The sequence below is a fragment of the Penicillium samsonianum genome (assembly GCF_028829775.1).
Source record: "Penicillium samsonianum strain IBT 33392 chromosome Unknown utg000001l_segment0_segment0, whole genome shotgun sequence".
Classification (NCBI taxonomy): domain Eukaryota; kingdom Fungi; phylum Ascomycota; class Eurotiomycetes; order Eurotiales; family Aspergillaceae; genus Penicillium; species Penicillium samsonianum.
Window position 1 is genome coordinate 2,559,015 of NW_026643259.1, and position 17,820 is coordinate 2,576,834.

At 47.7% G+C, this 17,820-nt stretch overlaps 8 protein-coding genes across 8 annotated transcripts; 3 read left to right on the forward strand and 5 right to left on the reverse strand.

Moving 5' to 3' along the window:
* Positions 1-200: 200 nt before the first annotated feature.
* N7471_000989 (Zn(II)2Cys6 transcription factor) lies at positions 201-1,908 on the forward strand (the record flags this gene model as incomplete). The annotated part of the gene is made up of 5 exons (XM_057273710.1): positions 201-316; positions 369-1,061; positions 1,115-1,211; positions 1,261-1,496; positions 1,551-1,908. The coding sequence occupies 5 exons, from the start codon at positions 201-203 to the stop codon at positions 1,906-1,908; spliced, it is 1,500 nt and encodes a 499-aa protein (XP_057141889.1).
* Positions 1,909-2,571: 663 nt separating this feature from the next.
* N7471_000990 (uncharacterized protein) lies at positions 2,572-3,012 on the reverse strand (the record flags this gene model as incomplete). The annotated part of the gene is made up of 3 exons (XM_057273711.1): positions 2,572-2,648; positions 2,715-2,915; positions 2,970-3,012. 3 exons carry the CDS (start codon positions 3,010-3,012, stop codon positions 2,572-2,574), a joined length of 321 nt encoding a protein of 106 aa, XP_057141890.1.
* An 851-nt stretch (positions 3,013-3,863) lies between these two features.
* N7471_000991 (indoleamine 2,3-dioxygenase) lies at positions 3,864-5,313 on the forward strand (the record flags this gene model as incomplete). Its single annotated transcript, XM_057273712.1, has 2 exons — positions 3,864-4,154; positions 4,219-5,313. The coding sequence occupies 2 exons, from the start codon at positions 3,864-3,866 to the stop codon at positions 5,311-5,313; spliced, it is 1,386 nt and encodes a 461-aa protein (XP_057141891.1).
* Positions 5,314-5,533: 220 nt separating this feature from the next.
* On the reverse strand, positions 5,534-5,792 carry N7471_000992 (uncharacterized protein; the record flags this gene model as incomplete). The annotated part of the gene is made up of 2 exons (XM_057273713.1): positions 5,534-5,656; positions 5,712-5,792. The coding sequence occupies 2 exons, from the start codon at positions 5,790-5,792 to the stop codon at positions 5,534-5,536; spliced, it is 204 nt and encodes a 67-aa protein (XP_057141892.1).
* Positions 5,793-6,937: 1,145 nt separating this feature from the next.
* N7471_000993 (uncharacterized protein) lies at positions 6,938-8,401 on the reverse strand (the record flags this gene model as incomplete). Its single annotated transcript, XM_057273714.1, has 1 exon — positions 6,938-8,401. The coding sequence occupies one exon, from the start codon at positions 8,399-8,401 to the stop codon at positions 6,938-6,940; it is 1,464 nt and encodes a 487-aa protein (XP_057141893.1).
* A 1,497-nt stretch (positions 8,402-9,898) lies between these two features.
* Positions 9,899-11,238, reverse strand: N7471_000994 (uncharacterized protein; the record flags this gene model as incomplete). Its single annotated transcript, XM_057273715.1, has 2 exons — positions 9,899-11,053; positions 11,116-11,238. 2 exons carry the CDS (start codon positions 11,236-11,238, stop codon positions 9,899-9,901), a joined length of 1,278 nt encoding a protein of 425 aa, XP_057141894.1.
* An 869-nt stretch (positions 11,239-12,107) lies between these two features.
* N7471_000995 (sulfite oxidase) lies at positions 12,108-13,909 on the forward strand (the record flags this gene model as incomplete). Its single annotated transcript, XM_057273716.1, has 2 exons — positions 12,108-12,363; positions 12,433-13,909. The coding sequence occupies exons 1-2, from the start codon at positions 12,143-12,145 to the stop codon at positions 13,907-13,909; spliced, it is 1,698 nt and encodes a 565-aa protein (XP_057141895.1). The 5' UTR covers positions 12,108-12,142.
* A 788-nt stretch (positions 13,910-14,697) lies between these two features.
* N7471_000996 (catalase) lies at positions 14,698-16,780 on the reverse strand (the record flags this gene model as incomplete). Its single annotated transcript, XM_057273717.1, has 11 exons — positions 14,698-14,807; positions 14,864-15,292; positions 15,353-15,437; positions 15,487-15,774; positions 15,828-15,951; positions 16,001-16,008; positions 16,062-16,154; positions 16,207-16,417; positions 16,482-16,505; positions 16,562-16,691; positions 16,747-16,780. 11 exons carry the CDS (start codon positions 16,778-16,780, stop codon positions 14,698-14,700), a joined length of 1,536 nt encoding a protein of 511 aa, XP_057141896.1.
* Positions 16,781-17,820: the final 1,040 nt, after the last annotated feature.

Below are 17,820 nucleotides of genomic sequence, written 5' to 3' on the forward strand. Positions count from 1 at the left end.
CGCCCACCCGTTCACCGATATCCGCAATTTGTCATCACTTGCGGCCGTATTTGCGGCCGCAAATGATCTGGTCATCTCCGCCTAATCTCCGCCTGTCGTCCATATCCACATCCCGCATTCTGCGGCCATCTTCCTCACTTAGTCTCCCGTTGTTGCGGCCGTCAAAGCCCGCCAGAAACCGAACCCCGTCCACCTTCACCATGCAGATGCCCAGCCATGAGTCCAGCCTCGCCCTGGCCCCGAAGTCCTGCCAATCCTGCAGGTCGCGCAAGAGGAAATGCGACAAGGCACTCCCCAGATGCTCCCTCTGCGCCAAGTAAGCACGAAATACTACGTTACAGCAGCGGAGCTAACGCGGGGCAATGCAGGCGGAATCACAATTGCGAATATTCGAGACCAGAGGTGCCCAGTCACTCGGCCACCGCTTCAAGCCCGGAGCGAGGATGGTACCCCTCTCCCCTGGACGAGCAGGCAGATGTTCAGACTATTGAATTTCAGACCATCTTGTTTCTCGATCCGACTCTGCTACAGCACACCTTAGTGGAGACTGCACCTGTGGCAGGGACTGTCCCGCAGTATATTTTACAACTACTAGGCGATTTGGATGAAATCCGACTCACGGCAGCGCAGTTTTTCGAGCATATTCATCAGTGGATGCCCTTCATTTCGAAGAAGCGGTTCTATGACTTGTACCTGCAGCCCTCATCCCACTCGCGGCCCGATGTTGTTCTTCTCTTATTGGCACTGAAGCTCATCACTACCTTCCCGCCGGCTGGTTCTCGTAGTCCCCGGACGGCCTTGTATAACTCAACTAAACATTTTTATCTGGAAGTGGAAGGCTCTTTCTCTATTTTAGTACTTCAAGCTGGTGTTCTTGTTGCTCTTTATGAGCTAGGACACGGGATCTACCCGGCTGCATTCTTGTCGATCGGGACCTGTGCAAGGTATGCCCATGCCTTGGGTATCAATGTCAGTCGCACGGTGCCGAGTAGGAGAGTGCTCACTTTGGTGGAGGTTGAAGAACGACGGAGAGTCTGGTGGGCTATTGTTATTTTAGACCGGTTCGTCACTGTCCACCGTGAGTCCTTTGTTTTGGATACTAATAACAAAAAAGCTTTGTGAGCATCGGCTGTCCAGGACGGCCCTTTGCAACTGCAGATCCAAAATTGGATGATTTTTTACCAGCCGATGATGCTGCATGGGACCAGGGGGTATCTCAATCCGTGACCTTTGTCTTTTAGGTGCTGATCTTTAAATTAGACCGTCAAACCCGGAAACTTCTCTACTCTCTCGTCCCCAATGACGGGGCATATGAGTAAATTTGCTCTACTTTGCCAAGCCGCCAGGCTGTTGGGCCAGGTTCTCCATCACCTCTCAACCGACTTCACCAGTGAAGATGATATTTGGATACAGCTGGACCGTACCCTGCAGTCAATGCTAGCGGCTTCATTGAATATAGACTGCCCGGACTATGATCAAATCACTTTCGTGTACAGGTTGGTACTACAATCATCAACCTTGTCTTGTACAAGCTCTAACACGAAACTCAGTGCCCTAGTCGCCCTATACACACCCTGGCTGTCATCTGATAGAGCTCAAGAAATTGACACCGGTCGTTCACGACGAGCGAAGGTTATCCTTCAACAAATCACGGACCGTATTAGTGCAAATCTGATCGAGCGACAATGCTTCTTAGATCGAGATCCAGAGGGTATGTCCCCGTGGGGTCTATATTTTGCCTATCGCATTTGTGGGGCCCATATGCGGACCAGCTGTAGAACACCGCATGGCCTTGAGGTGGTGAGGAGCCTGCGTGAGGGCTTCATGGCTATTGATGTACGGTGGAATGTTGCGGGTGTTTATCTGCAGCTATTGGAGGCCCAGGAAGCTATTAATTTGGAGGCGTGAGTTTGGTGTGTTATATATATCGCATTCAATTATGTTCACATCTTTCTATGCAATTATAAACAATTCGACTCTGTTTTCCATCGCAACCCGACCCAAGCCATCCACAGACCAGAATAGACGGCTCTCAATAGCAACTAAACTCTACGAAAGCGCCCATTCCCGTCTTCATTCCACCGGTCAGTTCCACTCTGGTCTTCACATAGAATATCACCTAGCTGCCTCAATAGCCCAGGTTTATGTTCGTGGTCTTTATTGCATCTCTCGGAAAAGGTTTATAGCAGAGGTGTGCTCTCGCCTAAGTGCGGCACAGCTTTCTTTCCAATTCCGGCGTAGCTGATTGACCTTAGTTTGTTATGCTTTGAGGTCTGGAGTGAACCACCGCTTAGAGCATGGCGTTGGTCATGGTCCACGGCCGCCGTCGTCGCCTCTGTGAGTTTTTGAACCATATCGTCTAGTGCCGGTCGCGTTTTGATCTCCTTCCATGGACCGACCTGCCGCACTACCTCTTCGCCAATCTCAGTGCTTCCGGAAATCCGTGTCATCACCTACACTATTTGATTGTTTCTCTAACCATAACGCCAAGATCTACAAGTCTATATTTAGATATCATCCGGAATATTAATATTCCAACAGTTTACAAATACAGTATGTCATAAGGATAAGTTACATTACACATCTCTCGAGTGCGAGACTGATCGAAGCCCTTTCGCCAGCGACGGAATTTTTCAAGAGACGAGCGTCTAGAAATGTTGTTCAGTTTGCAATTATAGAAGATAGAATAGATAGAATCAAGAGAAGGCACTCACCCGCCCGGAGCTCGTATATTTCCACCTTCCACCCTCGACTGGCGGCATAAAGTGCTGCCAGGGTCCCCACGGGACCGGTCTCTACAATGACAAGTTTTAGGCTGCTAGACATATACTTCTGTGTGACTTGGGCTTTGGATTGAATTGAAGATGGGGGAAGCCTTTCCGGCTTGATAGCTGTCAATGCCTTACCAGGGGAAACTAAAAAAAATTTATATTAATTTACAGACCATGACCTTTTTCCTGTGTGCACACCCTGCTGAGCGGGGCGGACAGGTATCAGAACTTCAGACTGCATCAAGGGCTGGCTGAAAATTGGAACGGATGAATGTATCAGATTAGCGGATTCTCAGCTGCACTCTATGCACTAGTGACTAAGCTCACTATTTAGTAGCGAGATCTGGATCGTGACAGATCGGCAAATCCACACGCAATTTGAGGTTCGAGGTTCGAATTATAGTGGAGTGACAGACGTATTCGATCCCGCATGGACACCACAACCTTGGAATACTATGGAGTACTCCGTAGTAAGTTTATAATTGCAAATTGCCCCTCGGAGATCGCCCTGAAGGTGTGCCACCTAGAAATTACCATTGTTTTGGGGTCTGGCGATCTTTTTGACTTTCCGACCCTTCCCACTGTGCTCCAGGAACATTACCGCGTGACTGCAGCCGCGACGCGAATTTTAATTACCAATGGGCTCCGGGACTGATGCCAGTGGGAGTGAGGTCGATTAGGGATCATGATGCTGCTGCCATGAAATATGACGATATGTTCTTCCCGGCTGACGAGCTGGGGTTGGGATCGACAGGATGCACAATGGTTGCTCTGCCAGGCCCGCCACAAAAGAGTGGATGCCCTGGGCTGAATCTCAGCTGCGTGACAGGGCGGATAGAGGGAGAGGAAAGTACATTGCAATGGACCTCAGGCGGGGCATTAAGTAGTCTTTATTCCCTCGCGGCAGACCTCGCTTGTACGAGCAGAATCTAGGTCCTCTTTGACCTAGCATGCTTGCCCTAGCATGAGAATCTGCTCTTGATCTGTTCTGTTCGTAATCTTCAGTCGCTCTTGGATAACGAGGTAACCTCTGTGTTGATCCAGGTTGCCATATCAGATCATTCTTGAATCCGACGCTCACCTCCTCTCAAGATGACTCGACCGATTCCCGTTTTGTCTGACTATGATATGTCCCCAAACCACGGTTTTCTGCCCCCGGAAACACCACTGAGTGTCCTGCCGGATCCATATTATGCCGAGTGGGAGGCTATTGTGGCCGACCTACCATCACTTCTCGTGGCCAAGAAGCTGCGACAGGAAATTGACCAGCTTCCGGTCCTCTCGACGGATTATTTGAAAACTCCCGCGGAGTGGAGGAGGGCGAGCGTGTGCCTTACGTTCATGCTTCACGCCTATGTGTTCGGAGAGAAAGAACCCAGAGCAGTAAGACAGACCCACTTCTTTTTTTCCTCTTTCCAATCGGACTAACATCAATGGATACGACAAGAGGATACCTCCCCCACTCACGGTTCCACTTTTGAGTGTATCTGCATATTTGGAGCTCCCCCCGATAGGGGTATACGCCGCTGTCAATCTGTGGAACTACCGGCCAATTGATCAGAATCTAACATGTAGTCGGCCAGAGGATATGGAAGCGGGTTGCACATTTACTGGGAGCCTGGATGAGCGGTGGTTTTACCAGATTTCCATTGCCATCGAGGGCAATGCGGCCTCGACCATACCATTAATGCTAGACGCGATCGCTGCCGCACGCGCTGGGGATGGTATTAAAGTTACTGAGTGTTTACGTACCTTGGCCAAAGGACTCCAGGAAATGATTGACATTCTCAAACGAATGCCCGAGGGTTGCGATCCACACGTCTTCTACCACCACCTACGGCACTTTTTGGCAGGGAGCCAGTCAATAGGCGGTCTGGTGTACGATGATGGGACCGGCAAGGAAGAAGACCGTCGTGCATATCTCGGGATGAGCAACGCGCAAAGCTCGCTAGTGGTCTTCTTCGACCTTGTACTAGGCATCTCGCACTCGCGTTCGTCCAAAGGCGATAAGAGCTTCTTCTCCAACATGCGTGGATATATGCCCGGAAATCACCGCCGGTTCCTTGAACATATAGCAGAGATTGCCAACATCCGGACCTTTGTGGAAGAGCGAAGTGACCACCAGGACCTCCTCGCGGCCTACAACACCTGTCTCGAAATAATGGGCTCCATGCGAGATGTCCACATCCGGATTGTGGCCCGTTACATCATGACTCAATCGCTCAAAAATGACAAAATTGACGGTCAGGGTCTTTGTTCTTGTGACAAGAACACCTCCGCACCTCGAACCGAAAGTCCTTATATCGCTCCAGAGAAGAAGACGCGGAAGGGGCTTGGCGGGACAGACCTGATCCCATTCCTGTCTCGGGTCCGAACCGGAACACGGGAATCAAAGATGAGTCCGCTGGCTGCTGGTACCCTGAAAAGCAAAAATCAACAGATGGCTCTCGGAGCCAGCACTTGGTTGCAGTATATCCTAGCATTCGCTGTTGGTGTGGCAGCACTATTCTTTTGCAAGTGGTCGACAATTTGGGATTTATAATTACTTTAAATACATGAATAGCTATAGATGATAGATATCTATATCGCGAAGTAGCCTCCTCCCTAGGTAGAGGTCTCTTGACTAATTATAGAGAACTACTGTAGATATTCAAGAATGTCTATACTGATTCAATCTATGAAGATGGTTTGGTATCGGCCTAATCTCAATCTAAGCCCAATAATAAAAATCGACGTCCACCCAATGTAGCTCTATGATGCCCCTACTGCTTATCCGCCGGGGAGTCCCCGTGCTTGGCTGAGCTACCCTTGCCTCGCCAGGTCGAGACAGCCGGGATGTCAGCCTTAAAGCGCTGCTCCTCGATGCAGTAAGCGCGCGGGGTGAACTTTAATGAGGGTGTACAAGGGTATTTCCATCTAGAGGGTCTTTTCTTGGGGTACATTCGGGAAGTAGGCGTAAATGCAGTGCAGCAGTGCCTGGTGCGTGACAACAATCACGTTCTCACTGCGCTCCAGCTCCATGGTGGTCATAAGAGCTTCAACGATATTACGTTGCTATCCAACGTTGTGGGCAGCTCGTGTCTCCACCTTAAGCAATGTAGCCATGTCTTTAAGCGTTAGGTCAACGACGAAAGCCATTTTGAAGAATTTCCAAAGGTTTTGGATGAGAAACGTCGTCAATTCCTCTGGCAATGTAGCTATCTAGCATAATCCACGGCCTAAATATGAAGCACACCCAAGTTTGCATCTAAAGCCAATGGACTTGGAAGAGATCAGAAGGACACGGTTCGACACGGCAATTTACTCCATTTACTTCAGCCTCGTTGAATTTAAATCTATCGGTCTTTCTCATATATAGGGTTCTGGGTTGGGTCTGGGTTTTACTGGGTCGTGCGGAAGACTACTCAATGAGAGTTCCTTTTTTTCCTAAGGGTATATAAAACACCATTTATAAGCAGAAAATTACCTATTTAGGCCTATTTGTGCCTCAAAATATTACCTAAGAGGGTCCAAGGTCAAAATTTGGACCCTCCTTGGCGTCTTGGCGGGTCTAAATTGAGGGTGAGTGCCAGGTCCAACGACTATTTAACTCTTTATGAGGTTCTATAAGCTCGAAGCTGTATTTCACCGATCTTAGATTCCTAGTTATTAGTAGATAGTGTCACTATCTGTCTTTGTTTGCTTCGCTTAGATAGTAAAAGTCGGTGGTTTGCATGGTTTGCATAGATCTGGGGTATATCAGCTCTCCATGGTTGATTCCAGATCTTGTCCTTTCTTCCCCATCTTTAGTATCTTGAATTGAGTACTCTCATATAAACCTGACTCACTACATACAGAGACGTTTACTTAACAAGTCTATAGACTCGAATTTTCCTAACGAGCCTATTCCGAGTCCTTAACTTTCAAAACTGTGCGTAGAGCTTTATATTATATTACGTAAATTAATACCGTCTTAAAAGCCGGCTTATAATATTTACTAGCTCAGGTGTAAGAGTAGGGGCTGTTGTCGAATCAAGAGCTTATCGCAACACAAATAAACGCTTTTATTATAGGAGAGTGTGATGTTAAAAGTAAATACAGAGTAACAAAGATGAGCTTCATGAAGAGTAAAAGCTATGTACAAGGATATATCCTACTGTTCATAGTCCCCTTCCCATCTGAACCCTTTACGCTGTCGTCTTCATCGCCGATGTAGTAGAAGTTTCCGACCCCCGACGAACACTGGCGAGCGCACTCTTGGGTACGAGCCGTAGACCAAAGATGAACATGCTGAGTACCAATAGCCCCATAAGAACACCCAAGGTCACCATCGCACCTATGACACCTGCCACTTCTAAACTCATCCCCTTGCCCGAAGAAGACCCAGACGATGAACTGGAGGATGAACTATCCCCGTCGGCGTCATTGGAAGTTGAGCTACAGATTCCGGTTGTATTCCCACAGGCCTGACACCATTGCTGCTGTGATGAAATGGCAAACTCGTTTGACTTGTCAACAAACTCCGCCCAAGGGAGCTCGAGCATCGATTGTCTGAAAAGTGGATAAGCCTTTAGATCCGTCGAGCCCTCGACGCTAGTTCCATTGTGAAACATTAAACGAACACTTATATCTGACGTGGAGGGCATCCCGGTGCCAGTATTGTTTGTCACAAGCTCCCATGCCATGGACGAAGCGTAGTCTGGTATACCAGTGAAGCTTTCATCTGCGGTGTTCAGCCCGACTAGGCCGAAATAAGACAAGAAAGTGGCATAAGCACCGAACTGGATGTTCAGTTTCGACTTGCCGCTAGATGTAATTGTCTCATTCAAAGCTGCAAGAACTTCGCCAGCAAGTGTCATACCAGCAACAGCACGGATCTGATCGGAGCTATTATATGCTAGGTTGAACTCGTGCTCGCTCGCGAGAACAAAAAGCTTTTGCATTACCTGATCATTGAGAAGGCTAGATGGGGGGAAGGTCGTGGTGGAGTTGTGAATCAAAGCCACATGGAGTAAATCCCATATGGTGTATCCATTCTTGAAGCTCAGCTCAGTGGGGCTGAATGTCCCGTTGACTAGCGGTTCAAGAGACTGGTAAAACTCGCTGGTGGACGATAACAGGCTCTTAAAGGAGTTCGAGGAGAAGTAGTTATTGCTACTGACTTTGGCTTTGTTGCAGGAAGTTGTGCCCTGGAGCCACATGTTGTCCTCACTCCCGCTGCCGGAGTGTACATCTGACATCGGGATCAGCTGATAGCCGTTCATCGGGGATTGAACTGTTGATCCGTTGCGCAGAGTCTCCACGGCAAGAGAACCGATAGGAGGGTAGAGGCCTTGCAGGAACCCCTCTCCTGAGTTTTCGATAACATTATCTTGCGGCGCACTCGTAGTAACCTGGGACAAGTTGACTATTTCGGTACTGATCCCTTCGATCTGATAGGAGGAGTTTGACGAGATATAACGGTCATGAAAAAAGGTACCAGTCACATACTCTTGGCTGTAACCCAGATTGGTCAATTTAGCAGGTGGCCAGGATTTAGCTGTACGGTCCCCGTGGCGCTGGAAGACATAAGCCCCAAGGACCCTTTCTGCGTTGGTAAGATCTACCAGAGGCAGAAAAGCCACCACGAAGAGTGTGAAGAGGACAGACATGATTGAAAGGTTTTGCTCTCAGTATAGAGACCGTTCAAAGGTGTATAGCAACCACAGTGGGCTTACCGAGCTTTATCAATAGTCTACCTCGTGCGGGGAACTCTATACAGCGCTCCCCCCCAACTCGATACGGTTCACCAACAGTCCAGTAGCTGCGGGGGCTTACCTTAGGTTCAAAGATCCATGCGAAAGAGGATGGACTTGGAGGTTAAGGTTTTTTGGGGTTCCTTAGCGAGATGATATGACCATCTAGAGGACAGGTAAAATCAGGCGTCGGATAACGCGGAAGGGAAAGATATACCAAGGTACAACCCCAATCTAGTCTGTGTCTGATCGTAGAAACGATATTTTTAGCGAAAGATAAGACTAGACTATTCATACTTTAGCAGGAGCGAATAAAGATGAGGGATGAGGGACCGAAAAAACATCACCCCACTCACGCTCGGCCCCACCGAAATAAGTCATCCTACGATCTAGCCACATAAGACCCAGAGTGGATGTTGGCTTGGTAAATGGTGGGTAGTATCCTTTATGTATACCCCGCCTTTCACTTGGCTACCTGTGAAATTGGTAGGCGATAATTGGTAGGTAGGTTATATCCTTCCAAGTTTCATGCACACCCCGCCCTTCAATTCCTCACTTGTAGAATTGGTGAGCGATAATTGGGTTCAAGCGCCCGCTACCACTTCCAAGGTTCTCCGTAATTCTAAATCTGGGTTGATTCGTTCCATGGTTCTGCCCTAGCCAACGCATCATTCCAAAATTCTTTTGGTTACCTGGGTATAATTATAATATCATCTCCAGATATGTCAATTAAGGACATGTTACATCATTTGGTTTGATTGGGCATTCATGCTGTAAGGAAATTGAATTTCAAATGGCGCTCTAATATGGATTGAAGACCCATGCTTACCGAGGGAAAGGAGAGGGACGCAAATGATGCTTAAACCGCAGAATAGAGGCCAGCCCGTACCATTCGATTAGGTACTTTTTGTTTATTTTTTACCTTGAGAATTCAACACAATAGAAACCGAGGGGAAAATAACAATGGAATATACATCAATGAGGATTCTAACTTATTAGCCTTGATAGATAGGCCGGCGTGTGGCGCAGGCCTGGACGTGAGGAATTAGTTACGCTCTCATCTAGGTATATCATTTACTCTGATTGATGACAAGCTTTATTATCTATCGTCTTCCTTCTCGCGTACCCAATGACCGCTCTTGCCCCCTTGTTTCTCTATTAGCCGCACACCCTCAAAATTCTTGACTAGGGAGAGAAAGTATAGCGCCGGTCTGCCCGAGAGCTGGTAAATGGCCGTGATGGGACCGGTATACTATCTATTCGGCTATCAGCATGAATCCTAGAAGATCACACCCGAAACAAGATTTTATAAGTATGTAAAACCAAATATCCTGAATGTGAATTGGTATTTTCCATCTAGATGCATGGAAAATATACAGGTCATAAATCATTTTAATTGTAACAAAAGCATGCTTACCCGCCAATGAGAATCATGGGACGGTTCTTCATGTTCTTCAGCTCATCCATGCCGGCATGTTTCGCCTTCTTGCGCTTCACGGCCATGCCGATGATATCCAGGATCTCACGCTCTCGTTCACTAGGCAGGGCCCTATTGTCACCGCGACGAGCAGCGGTATGTATAGTATCTAGGAGACCTGGTCTTTTTAAGGCTTCCTCGTCGATAGGCTGCCCATGATTCTCCTTTCGAATGATATCTCGCAGCGAAACCTCCGAATTGCCAAAAAGACATACTTTCAAATTGCCGTCACTCGTGATTCGGAGCCGATTGCAGGTGCCGCAGAAATTGTGCGTCATGCTCGTAATGAATCCGATATGGCCTTTAAATCCAGGTACTTGATATGTCTTGCTAGTATCATTTTTATGATCGTCGAGCTTCACCAACGTCGGATATTTCTCTCGGATCACCGCCAGCATCTCCTGGTATGAGAACATCTTGCCCTTATTCCACTTATTCCCATCGAAGGGCATATACTCGATAAAGCGTACCTCGATAGGCTTCTCGCGACATAGCTCGACAAATGGGATGATCTCGCGATCGTTCAAGCCGCGCATCACAACGCAGTTGATCTTTAGCTTGATGCTAGCGCTGACCTGATTCATCTCCAGAATACGATCTATACTCTTCATCACTGCCTCAAATCCACTCCGTCGGGTCATAATCTGAAACTGGAATGGATCTAGAGTGTCTAGGCTCAGATTCACGCCTGTTAGGCCTGCTTCTACCATCTGGTCTAGCTTTCGGTGTAGAGAAATCCCGTTTGTGGTGAGACAAAGCTCCCGTAGCCCGTCCTGCCGTAGCTTGCCGATTTCTTGCATCAAGGGGACAATGTCCTTCCGTACGGTTGGCTCCCCGCCCGTCAGACGGATCTTTGTAACGCCCTGAGAGACGAAGAGTGATGATAAGTAAACAATTTCTGGTGATGTCAACAGCTGGGGCTGTGGCGATAGGTCTATGCCTTCCTCGGGCATGCAGTACAGACACCGCAAATTACACCGCTCCGTTACGCTGATCCGTAGATAATCATGTTGACGATGAAATTTGTCGGTGAGAAAGTCGGAAAATGGCCTCACGGTTTGTTCGTCAAAGGATCGCTGATGCCGAGGTGGCTATCTGGTCAGATTATGTGATAACTAGGGGCCACAGAATGGTATAGACGCATTTAAGGTACCTCACTTGGTATTCCCAGACACCGTCTCCCTACTCCAGAATTTGTGAAAGTGCCTTGTGTGCGAAAGTTCTGAGATAGCTGAATTAGGGATGCTGTTCGCCGCGCGAGTCGTCGCTGGGCCATGATTCAAATAAATATATCTTTTGCTCGCGGCAGATGAGATGGTTTACTGACTGAAGCGTGAATAATTTCACCCCTCGAATGCCTCGAACTAGCGAGATCTAAGCGCAAAACCAACGAACGCATCATGCATTCCTTACCCCAATCGGACGCTAACGCTCCGCTACATTCCTACACGGGAAAAGAGATCGATCAATGTTCAATGATGGGCATGGTTTTACGGAACTCCTCACAGCTCAAGCAAAATTGGCCAATAATCGTAGCCAGGACTGTATCGTTCCCAAGGGATTGACAAATCGGTCGACCTAGAAGCGATACGTCACCACCATTCTTTGGCATCCACCGTGAAGCAAAAAGCTGTAGCTTGATGGAACATCTCTGCGGTGAAATCCGATTCGATAGGGGGACTCCACGGTTTTGCCAATGGCACTGTATTTTATTCCGAGAAAGTAAACGGTTTCCATATCGATAACAAATAGACTGACACGAAATTGAGTTTCGCTTAGAAGGACGACGTCGTTACCCACCTCCCACTGTCCAAATACACCAGATTTACTATGCTAACGCCAATTTCTGCTTATTATTCCGAGATAAAGTTTGTGCTTTTTTTGGAGTGCATCCTTGGTTTGACTTTACATAGTATCTATTGTCGACGAGTTCGTTTAAAGTCGTGAGGTCATTACAATGCCCAGCCATCATTCCCGGGCCACTACATGCCTCCTCCTGGATGCGTTCTGAACTCTGTATCGGGGAACAATTCCTAGGTGCCGCTAGGGCCACCTGCCGGAATTTCCCACTCCTCTAGAACCCTAGCATGTCTGACATATAAGAAGCTACCTGGCCTCATACGGGTGCCTGTATCTATCGTAACGGTTTATTACATAGTGACCTTGCATCTTTATCTATAATGGAGTTGACAGCTGAACTGGATACTACCAATCGTCCTGATGAGTGGATGATTGAACAGGGCCTGGCGGGTCACAAGCTACCTATCCTTGACCAATCTGAAAGTGACACTGTCCACATTTACCCCCCGCCGGCGACCAAATTGACGAAGGACGAAGAGGCGATCGCATCGGTTGGTGATCGGGCTAAGCTCTTCACCCGCGAACGTAATGGTTGGAAAGGGTATTGCTGCCCCTTGCCTATGACATATGACTACTGGCCAATAAGCTAATGATTATTGCTGCAATATAGATACGTCGAGTGGGAAAACTATCCTGAGAAAAAGGTCAAAGCGCGCAAGATCCTCAATTTGCAGACATTTGCCCCATGCCCTGATTTCATTTTCGGTCCAATTCCAGGAACAAATCCTGTGCTTCCGGGCGATGATTTCAAGGCGTGGCATACTGCCCTCGGAGGTGAACTTGCCACTACTGCAGATGACTCTTGGAGATGCGTTCTTCGCGAGAAACATGCAGATATGCTGCATCTCCTCCAGTTCCCCTACAATGGGGAACCTCCCAAGAGGCTGGTCACCTCGAAGCCGATAACACCAAATCCTCTCCACTTCGTCCGAAACCACGGCGGCATTCCCATCATTGATAAAGAAGAGTGGGAACTGTCGCTAGATGGGTTGGTGAATCACCCAACGACTTATAAATTCCATGATCTCATGGATGAGACCAAGTTCCCACGCATGGAGAAGACAGTCACTATCCAGTGCTCGGGAACTCGTCGGATTGAGCAAATTTCCCTGTACGGTGGTCAGGGAGACGAAGTTCCCCAGGCACCGTGGGCTGAGGGTGCCATTGGGACAGCTCGTTACGTCGGTATCAGCTTGAAGAAGCTGATTAAGGACTGCGGGGGGCTCGTCAAGCCAGCTAAACATCTCGAACTTTACGGTGCTGAGACCTACATCAAGGATCTTGAGGTGGGCAATTACCTTGTTAGTGTCCCGTGGTCCAAGGTGAAGGCCAATGAGGTGATGCTGGCCTGGGAGATGAACGGTGAACCTTTGCCCAAAATCCATGGGTATCCGTTGCGAGTTGTGGTACTAGGATACATTGGAGCCCGAAGCGTCAAATGGCTTTACCGCATCAAGGCCATTGCGAACCCATCTCTCGCCCCGGTTCAGAGCAAGGAATACCTCTACTTCAACCAACAAGTTGGCAAGTATAACATACGCCCCACAGACGGCATCCAAATCCAGGAAATGCCAGTCAGCTCAGCTATCATGAGCCCATGGACAAAACAAGCGGTCATACACACAGGAAAGATCAGATGCAAAGGCTGGGCCTACTCCGGCGGTGGTCGATGGCCTGAAAGAGTCGAATTGTCCGCAGATGGCGGTTTCACCTGGTACGACGTGCCACCGGAGCGTCTATCCAAAAAGGGAAAATGGACCTGGCGTACCTGGGAATTCGATTTACCTTGTGACGTCGAAGGATGGATTGAGATTGTCTGTCGATGCTGGGATAACTCCCTCAACACGCAGCCACTCAATGTCCGCGCGGCGTGGAACTGGGGTCTGCATGTCACGTCCTCGGCTCATCGAATCAAGGTCTATAGTATCAACAAGAGTCGGGAAATTACAAGAAAGCGTTTGGATAAGTATGAGCAGCAGGGGATTCCCTTGGCTCCTCTTAGTCGCTATGAGATTATCTCGGGTCAGACACCGGAGGAATATGAGCAGTATTGGAAAGAGCATGACCCACGGGATGTCGACGAATAATTCCTGTTAACATGACTATTTTGGATCCGCTTGTAGTGTGGAGTTTCAGCAATCTTTTTCATTTTCGTTTCATTTGAAAAAAAAAGAATGAAAAAAAGAGAAAGACAGAAAGACAGAAAGAAAAGGACAAAAAAAGCGAAAGTTCATGGATGGTCTTGTCTGTAGGTTCAACGTTGACAAATTACCGCAGGTTTCTGGGAATATTATCTAGGAATATTTTTGATCTTGCATTCGCAGCAATTGGCTTCCTCGGATATTTTCAAACATTAATACTGGTGTACTCCATATATGATCTGTGCTCTAGGCGCGAGACTGATCACAGAATACTAGGGGTATTTACGGTCGAACTTTGGTTCTTCCAGGGTTAATAAGTATCCCAAGCGATGTATGGACGAAGTATAGAGTCCATAGGACTTAGGACTATAAAGAACCCACATGATGTTCTAAAAGCGATGTCCTAAAACCTACCACTTCTACGGTGATATGTAGACCCCTTTGCGCGTGCCTGTTATGCAATAATTTAAACGGTTGATGCAGCTCTACCTAGTCTTTCGGCCCTGATGGGGATTTTGGTGATCCAAATCCAGTGATATCTTCTTTTAACACTTGGAATGTCGTGTCTGCGGATCAATATCTACTCACGCAGGTGATTATCTGCATTATCTGAAAGTCGTGTTCGTATACTATATTTTGGCGACAAAAGCTTACCAGTGCCAATCGCTAGTTGATAGGTGGTAAAATTGCTATCAATTTGATCGAATAGAAGGAAGTTAGTTGAATAATAATACTCAATTTGATAATACAGAGAGCTCTCGTGAAATGCCTCGGTCCTTGATAGCTGCCTCGGTCGCCTGCTTGACCTTTCTCCCAAGATCCTGATCGACTCTGCTAAAGAGTGCTGCATATGGGTCAGCGAAATCCGTTTCACAACATTGAACGAAAGCGTGGACGAACCATATACTTCATTACGAAGCCTCGGCGACTTGACCCCACTGATACTTCCAGCAAGGTTGTCAATGGTTCTATCCTGGTGCCCCGGATCACGGCCAATGACATCCCACAAAGCAGCAGGCTGGATAAAATCGTCGTCCTTAATGTGGCTGCTATAGGTTGCGACTTCACCAACCCACTTCTCGTGCTCGGTGTGCAAGCTCAACGACTCAGGGCTGACTCCTTTGACGTCGGGGTAGAACTTGGTCGGCTGGAGAGAGGAATTGACGTAGTTTGGATCACCGCCGTAGTTGTCGTCAAATCTCATTCTTCCATCTCTCTCAAAAGGACAGTATACGGGGACTTTAGCTGCGTTAGTTGGGAGCTGCTGGTAGTTGACGCCAAGGCGGTAGCGAGCTGCGTCAGGATAAGCAAATAAGCGCGCTTGGAGGACTAGATAAGACGGGAATGAGCCTTTTAAGTAGCAGATGACGCTCTAGGTGTATGACTAACCGGGGTCGGCGGAAGCGGCAAATCCAGGTACCAGAGTAGATGGAGAGAAGGACGCCTGCTCAATATCGGTAAAATAATTTCCGGGCTAAAATAGTCAGTCTGCCGAAGCAAGCCAAGGGTATCAGATAACGAACGTTACGATTCAGGGTCATCTTGCCGATCTTCCTCAACGGAAAGTCCTTGTGTGGCCAGACTTTGGTCATATCAAAGATATTCCAACGATAGTTCTCGGCCTCGGAGGGATCCATGACTTGGACAAAAACATCCCACGAAGGGTAGTCTTTTCTTTCGATAGCCTCGAACATATCTCGAATCATGTAATCGGGATCCTCGCCGGCAATTCTAGTTGCCTCTTCTGGGGTGAAATTCTTGACTCCCTGTTGGGTCTTCATTTGGATCTTAATATATTTGAATGAACCGTCCTATTTTATAAGCGTGAGCCAATTATATGCAATATTGTCGTATGGTTCCTTACCTCCTTGGTAAACTTGTAAGTGTGTCCACTGTAGGAGTTTAAAAAGCGGACTGATCGAGGAGTTCCACGATCACTAAAGAGAACCAAGAGCTGGTGGATTCCTTCCGGATTGCCCACATGGAAGCTAGGCCTTATCAGTAATACTTCGCCAAACGTTTCATGGCTCCACTTACTCCCAAAACTAATGCTTTAGTTAGCCTTTTGTATGTATTGAGCTTAGGAATTGACACATACCATGTTCGCATCGGGAAGGTGAGTCTGTGGGTGTCTTTTGTGAGAACGATTCATGGAGGGGAACTTAATTGGATCCCGAATGAAGAATACTGGCTTCGCTTTGTATAAGCAGAAGTTTGTTGGGGTGTGTTAATGACTTGCTTACGGTGTTGTTGAAGACCCAGTCAAGGTTTCCTTCATCAGTATAAAGCTTCATCCCCCAGCCATGGACATCTCGCGAAGTATCAGCAGAGCCTGATTCTGGCCCAACAGTGGAAACTCGAAGGAGAACAGGAGTCTTTTTGCCAGCCTTATTGAGAAAGCTGGCGGATGTCAGGTCGGAGCAGTCGGCAGTAGCTTCGAACTCTCCGTACGCCCTTTGGATGGAGAATTGTACATTTTAGCTCACTTATCCAGAATGGATTTATTTAAGGGACTTACCCAACTGCTTTGGCATGAACGACGCTGGAACAATTATATTGTTAGCTGTAAGAAATATATTCACGATGTATCACTATTACCGCTCTGGAATCCTCTCACGAGAGAAATGCGCGAGGGTCTCGATGAGCTGGGTGTCCTGCAGTAGACCAAGACCCCCACCTTCTCTGTTGCGCATAAGCACCGCAGTGCTGTTGCTTGCGAAGGGGCAACCTTTTTTTCACAATAAGTACGTCAAAATGCCATAACATTGTTTAGAATGACTGACCTTCGGCAAGAGTATAGTATTTGTCAGCGGACATGATGAGTTCTGTAGCTACCCTTCTTGTGGAAATGGCTTTAGGACCTTTTTGATGCAGTTTAGTGCTCTTGGTTCGATTTATATATACACCAAACCCGCAGAGCTAGCTGCGGCTATTTTGAGCTCTCTTTCCGGCTAGTCAATTCCGTCATCCTGACGGCCCGACTAAAGCGGCCTGTCCAAAGGATATAAGCTGGAATGAATCGACGTATATTGGTCAGTTTTTAGGACCCTCGCAGAGTCTATGACCTAAAGCCAATATATCAAAGCAAGCGTACATTCGTGTTACGGCCCACCGCTGTCATGACTGAAGTCACATCTCAGCGGCACCACGGTCGATGATCGGTCAAAACCCAGTCGGCAACGTGATTTGAGCCAGATACAGAATGGAGGAGCTGAGTTTCAACCGCCCACAAAGTGTGGGCCCGTGTGGGCCCGTGTGGAGCTACCAAGGCTCGTTCTTCCTCGGTGTCGATTCGGTGTTACACGTCATAATTCCAGCGATCAGCCAATTAGAATGCCAAGATGGTGGTATCTCGAAACAATGTTATATATGGAAGATGATTGGGCAATTACTGTCTCCAAAATGGGCGAGCAGTCAATACGGGTAACCAAGATACCGATGTGTGCCACCTTACCCTGACCTTGTATCTATCCATACATGGCTTCGAAAATCGAAATAAAGAATATCCTAGTGTGCATCATCCAGCGTGGTAGTTGAAAGTGATCGCTTGCTAGAGAAGTGGTGAGATGCAATGTACTCGTGGATGAATACTGGCTCCCGGGACTCTCTCGTCGCAAGGCGGGTGGGCCCGGGTTTACTGGACTGATTGAAACTTTGCCTTGATAAAAACCGCTCAGAAATCAATTGAATCCATAGCTATGGTAGCTCTCGGTAGCTAATAAATGGATCGATAACGATCCAACTTTCTAACCCAATGAAACTGAGAAGAAGAATGCCCCGAGTGCCATTAACTTCCAACCGGTGGAACCTTAAAAGTCAATGTGCTCAATGTGGGGAATGCCTCATCGGGTAACCTT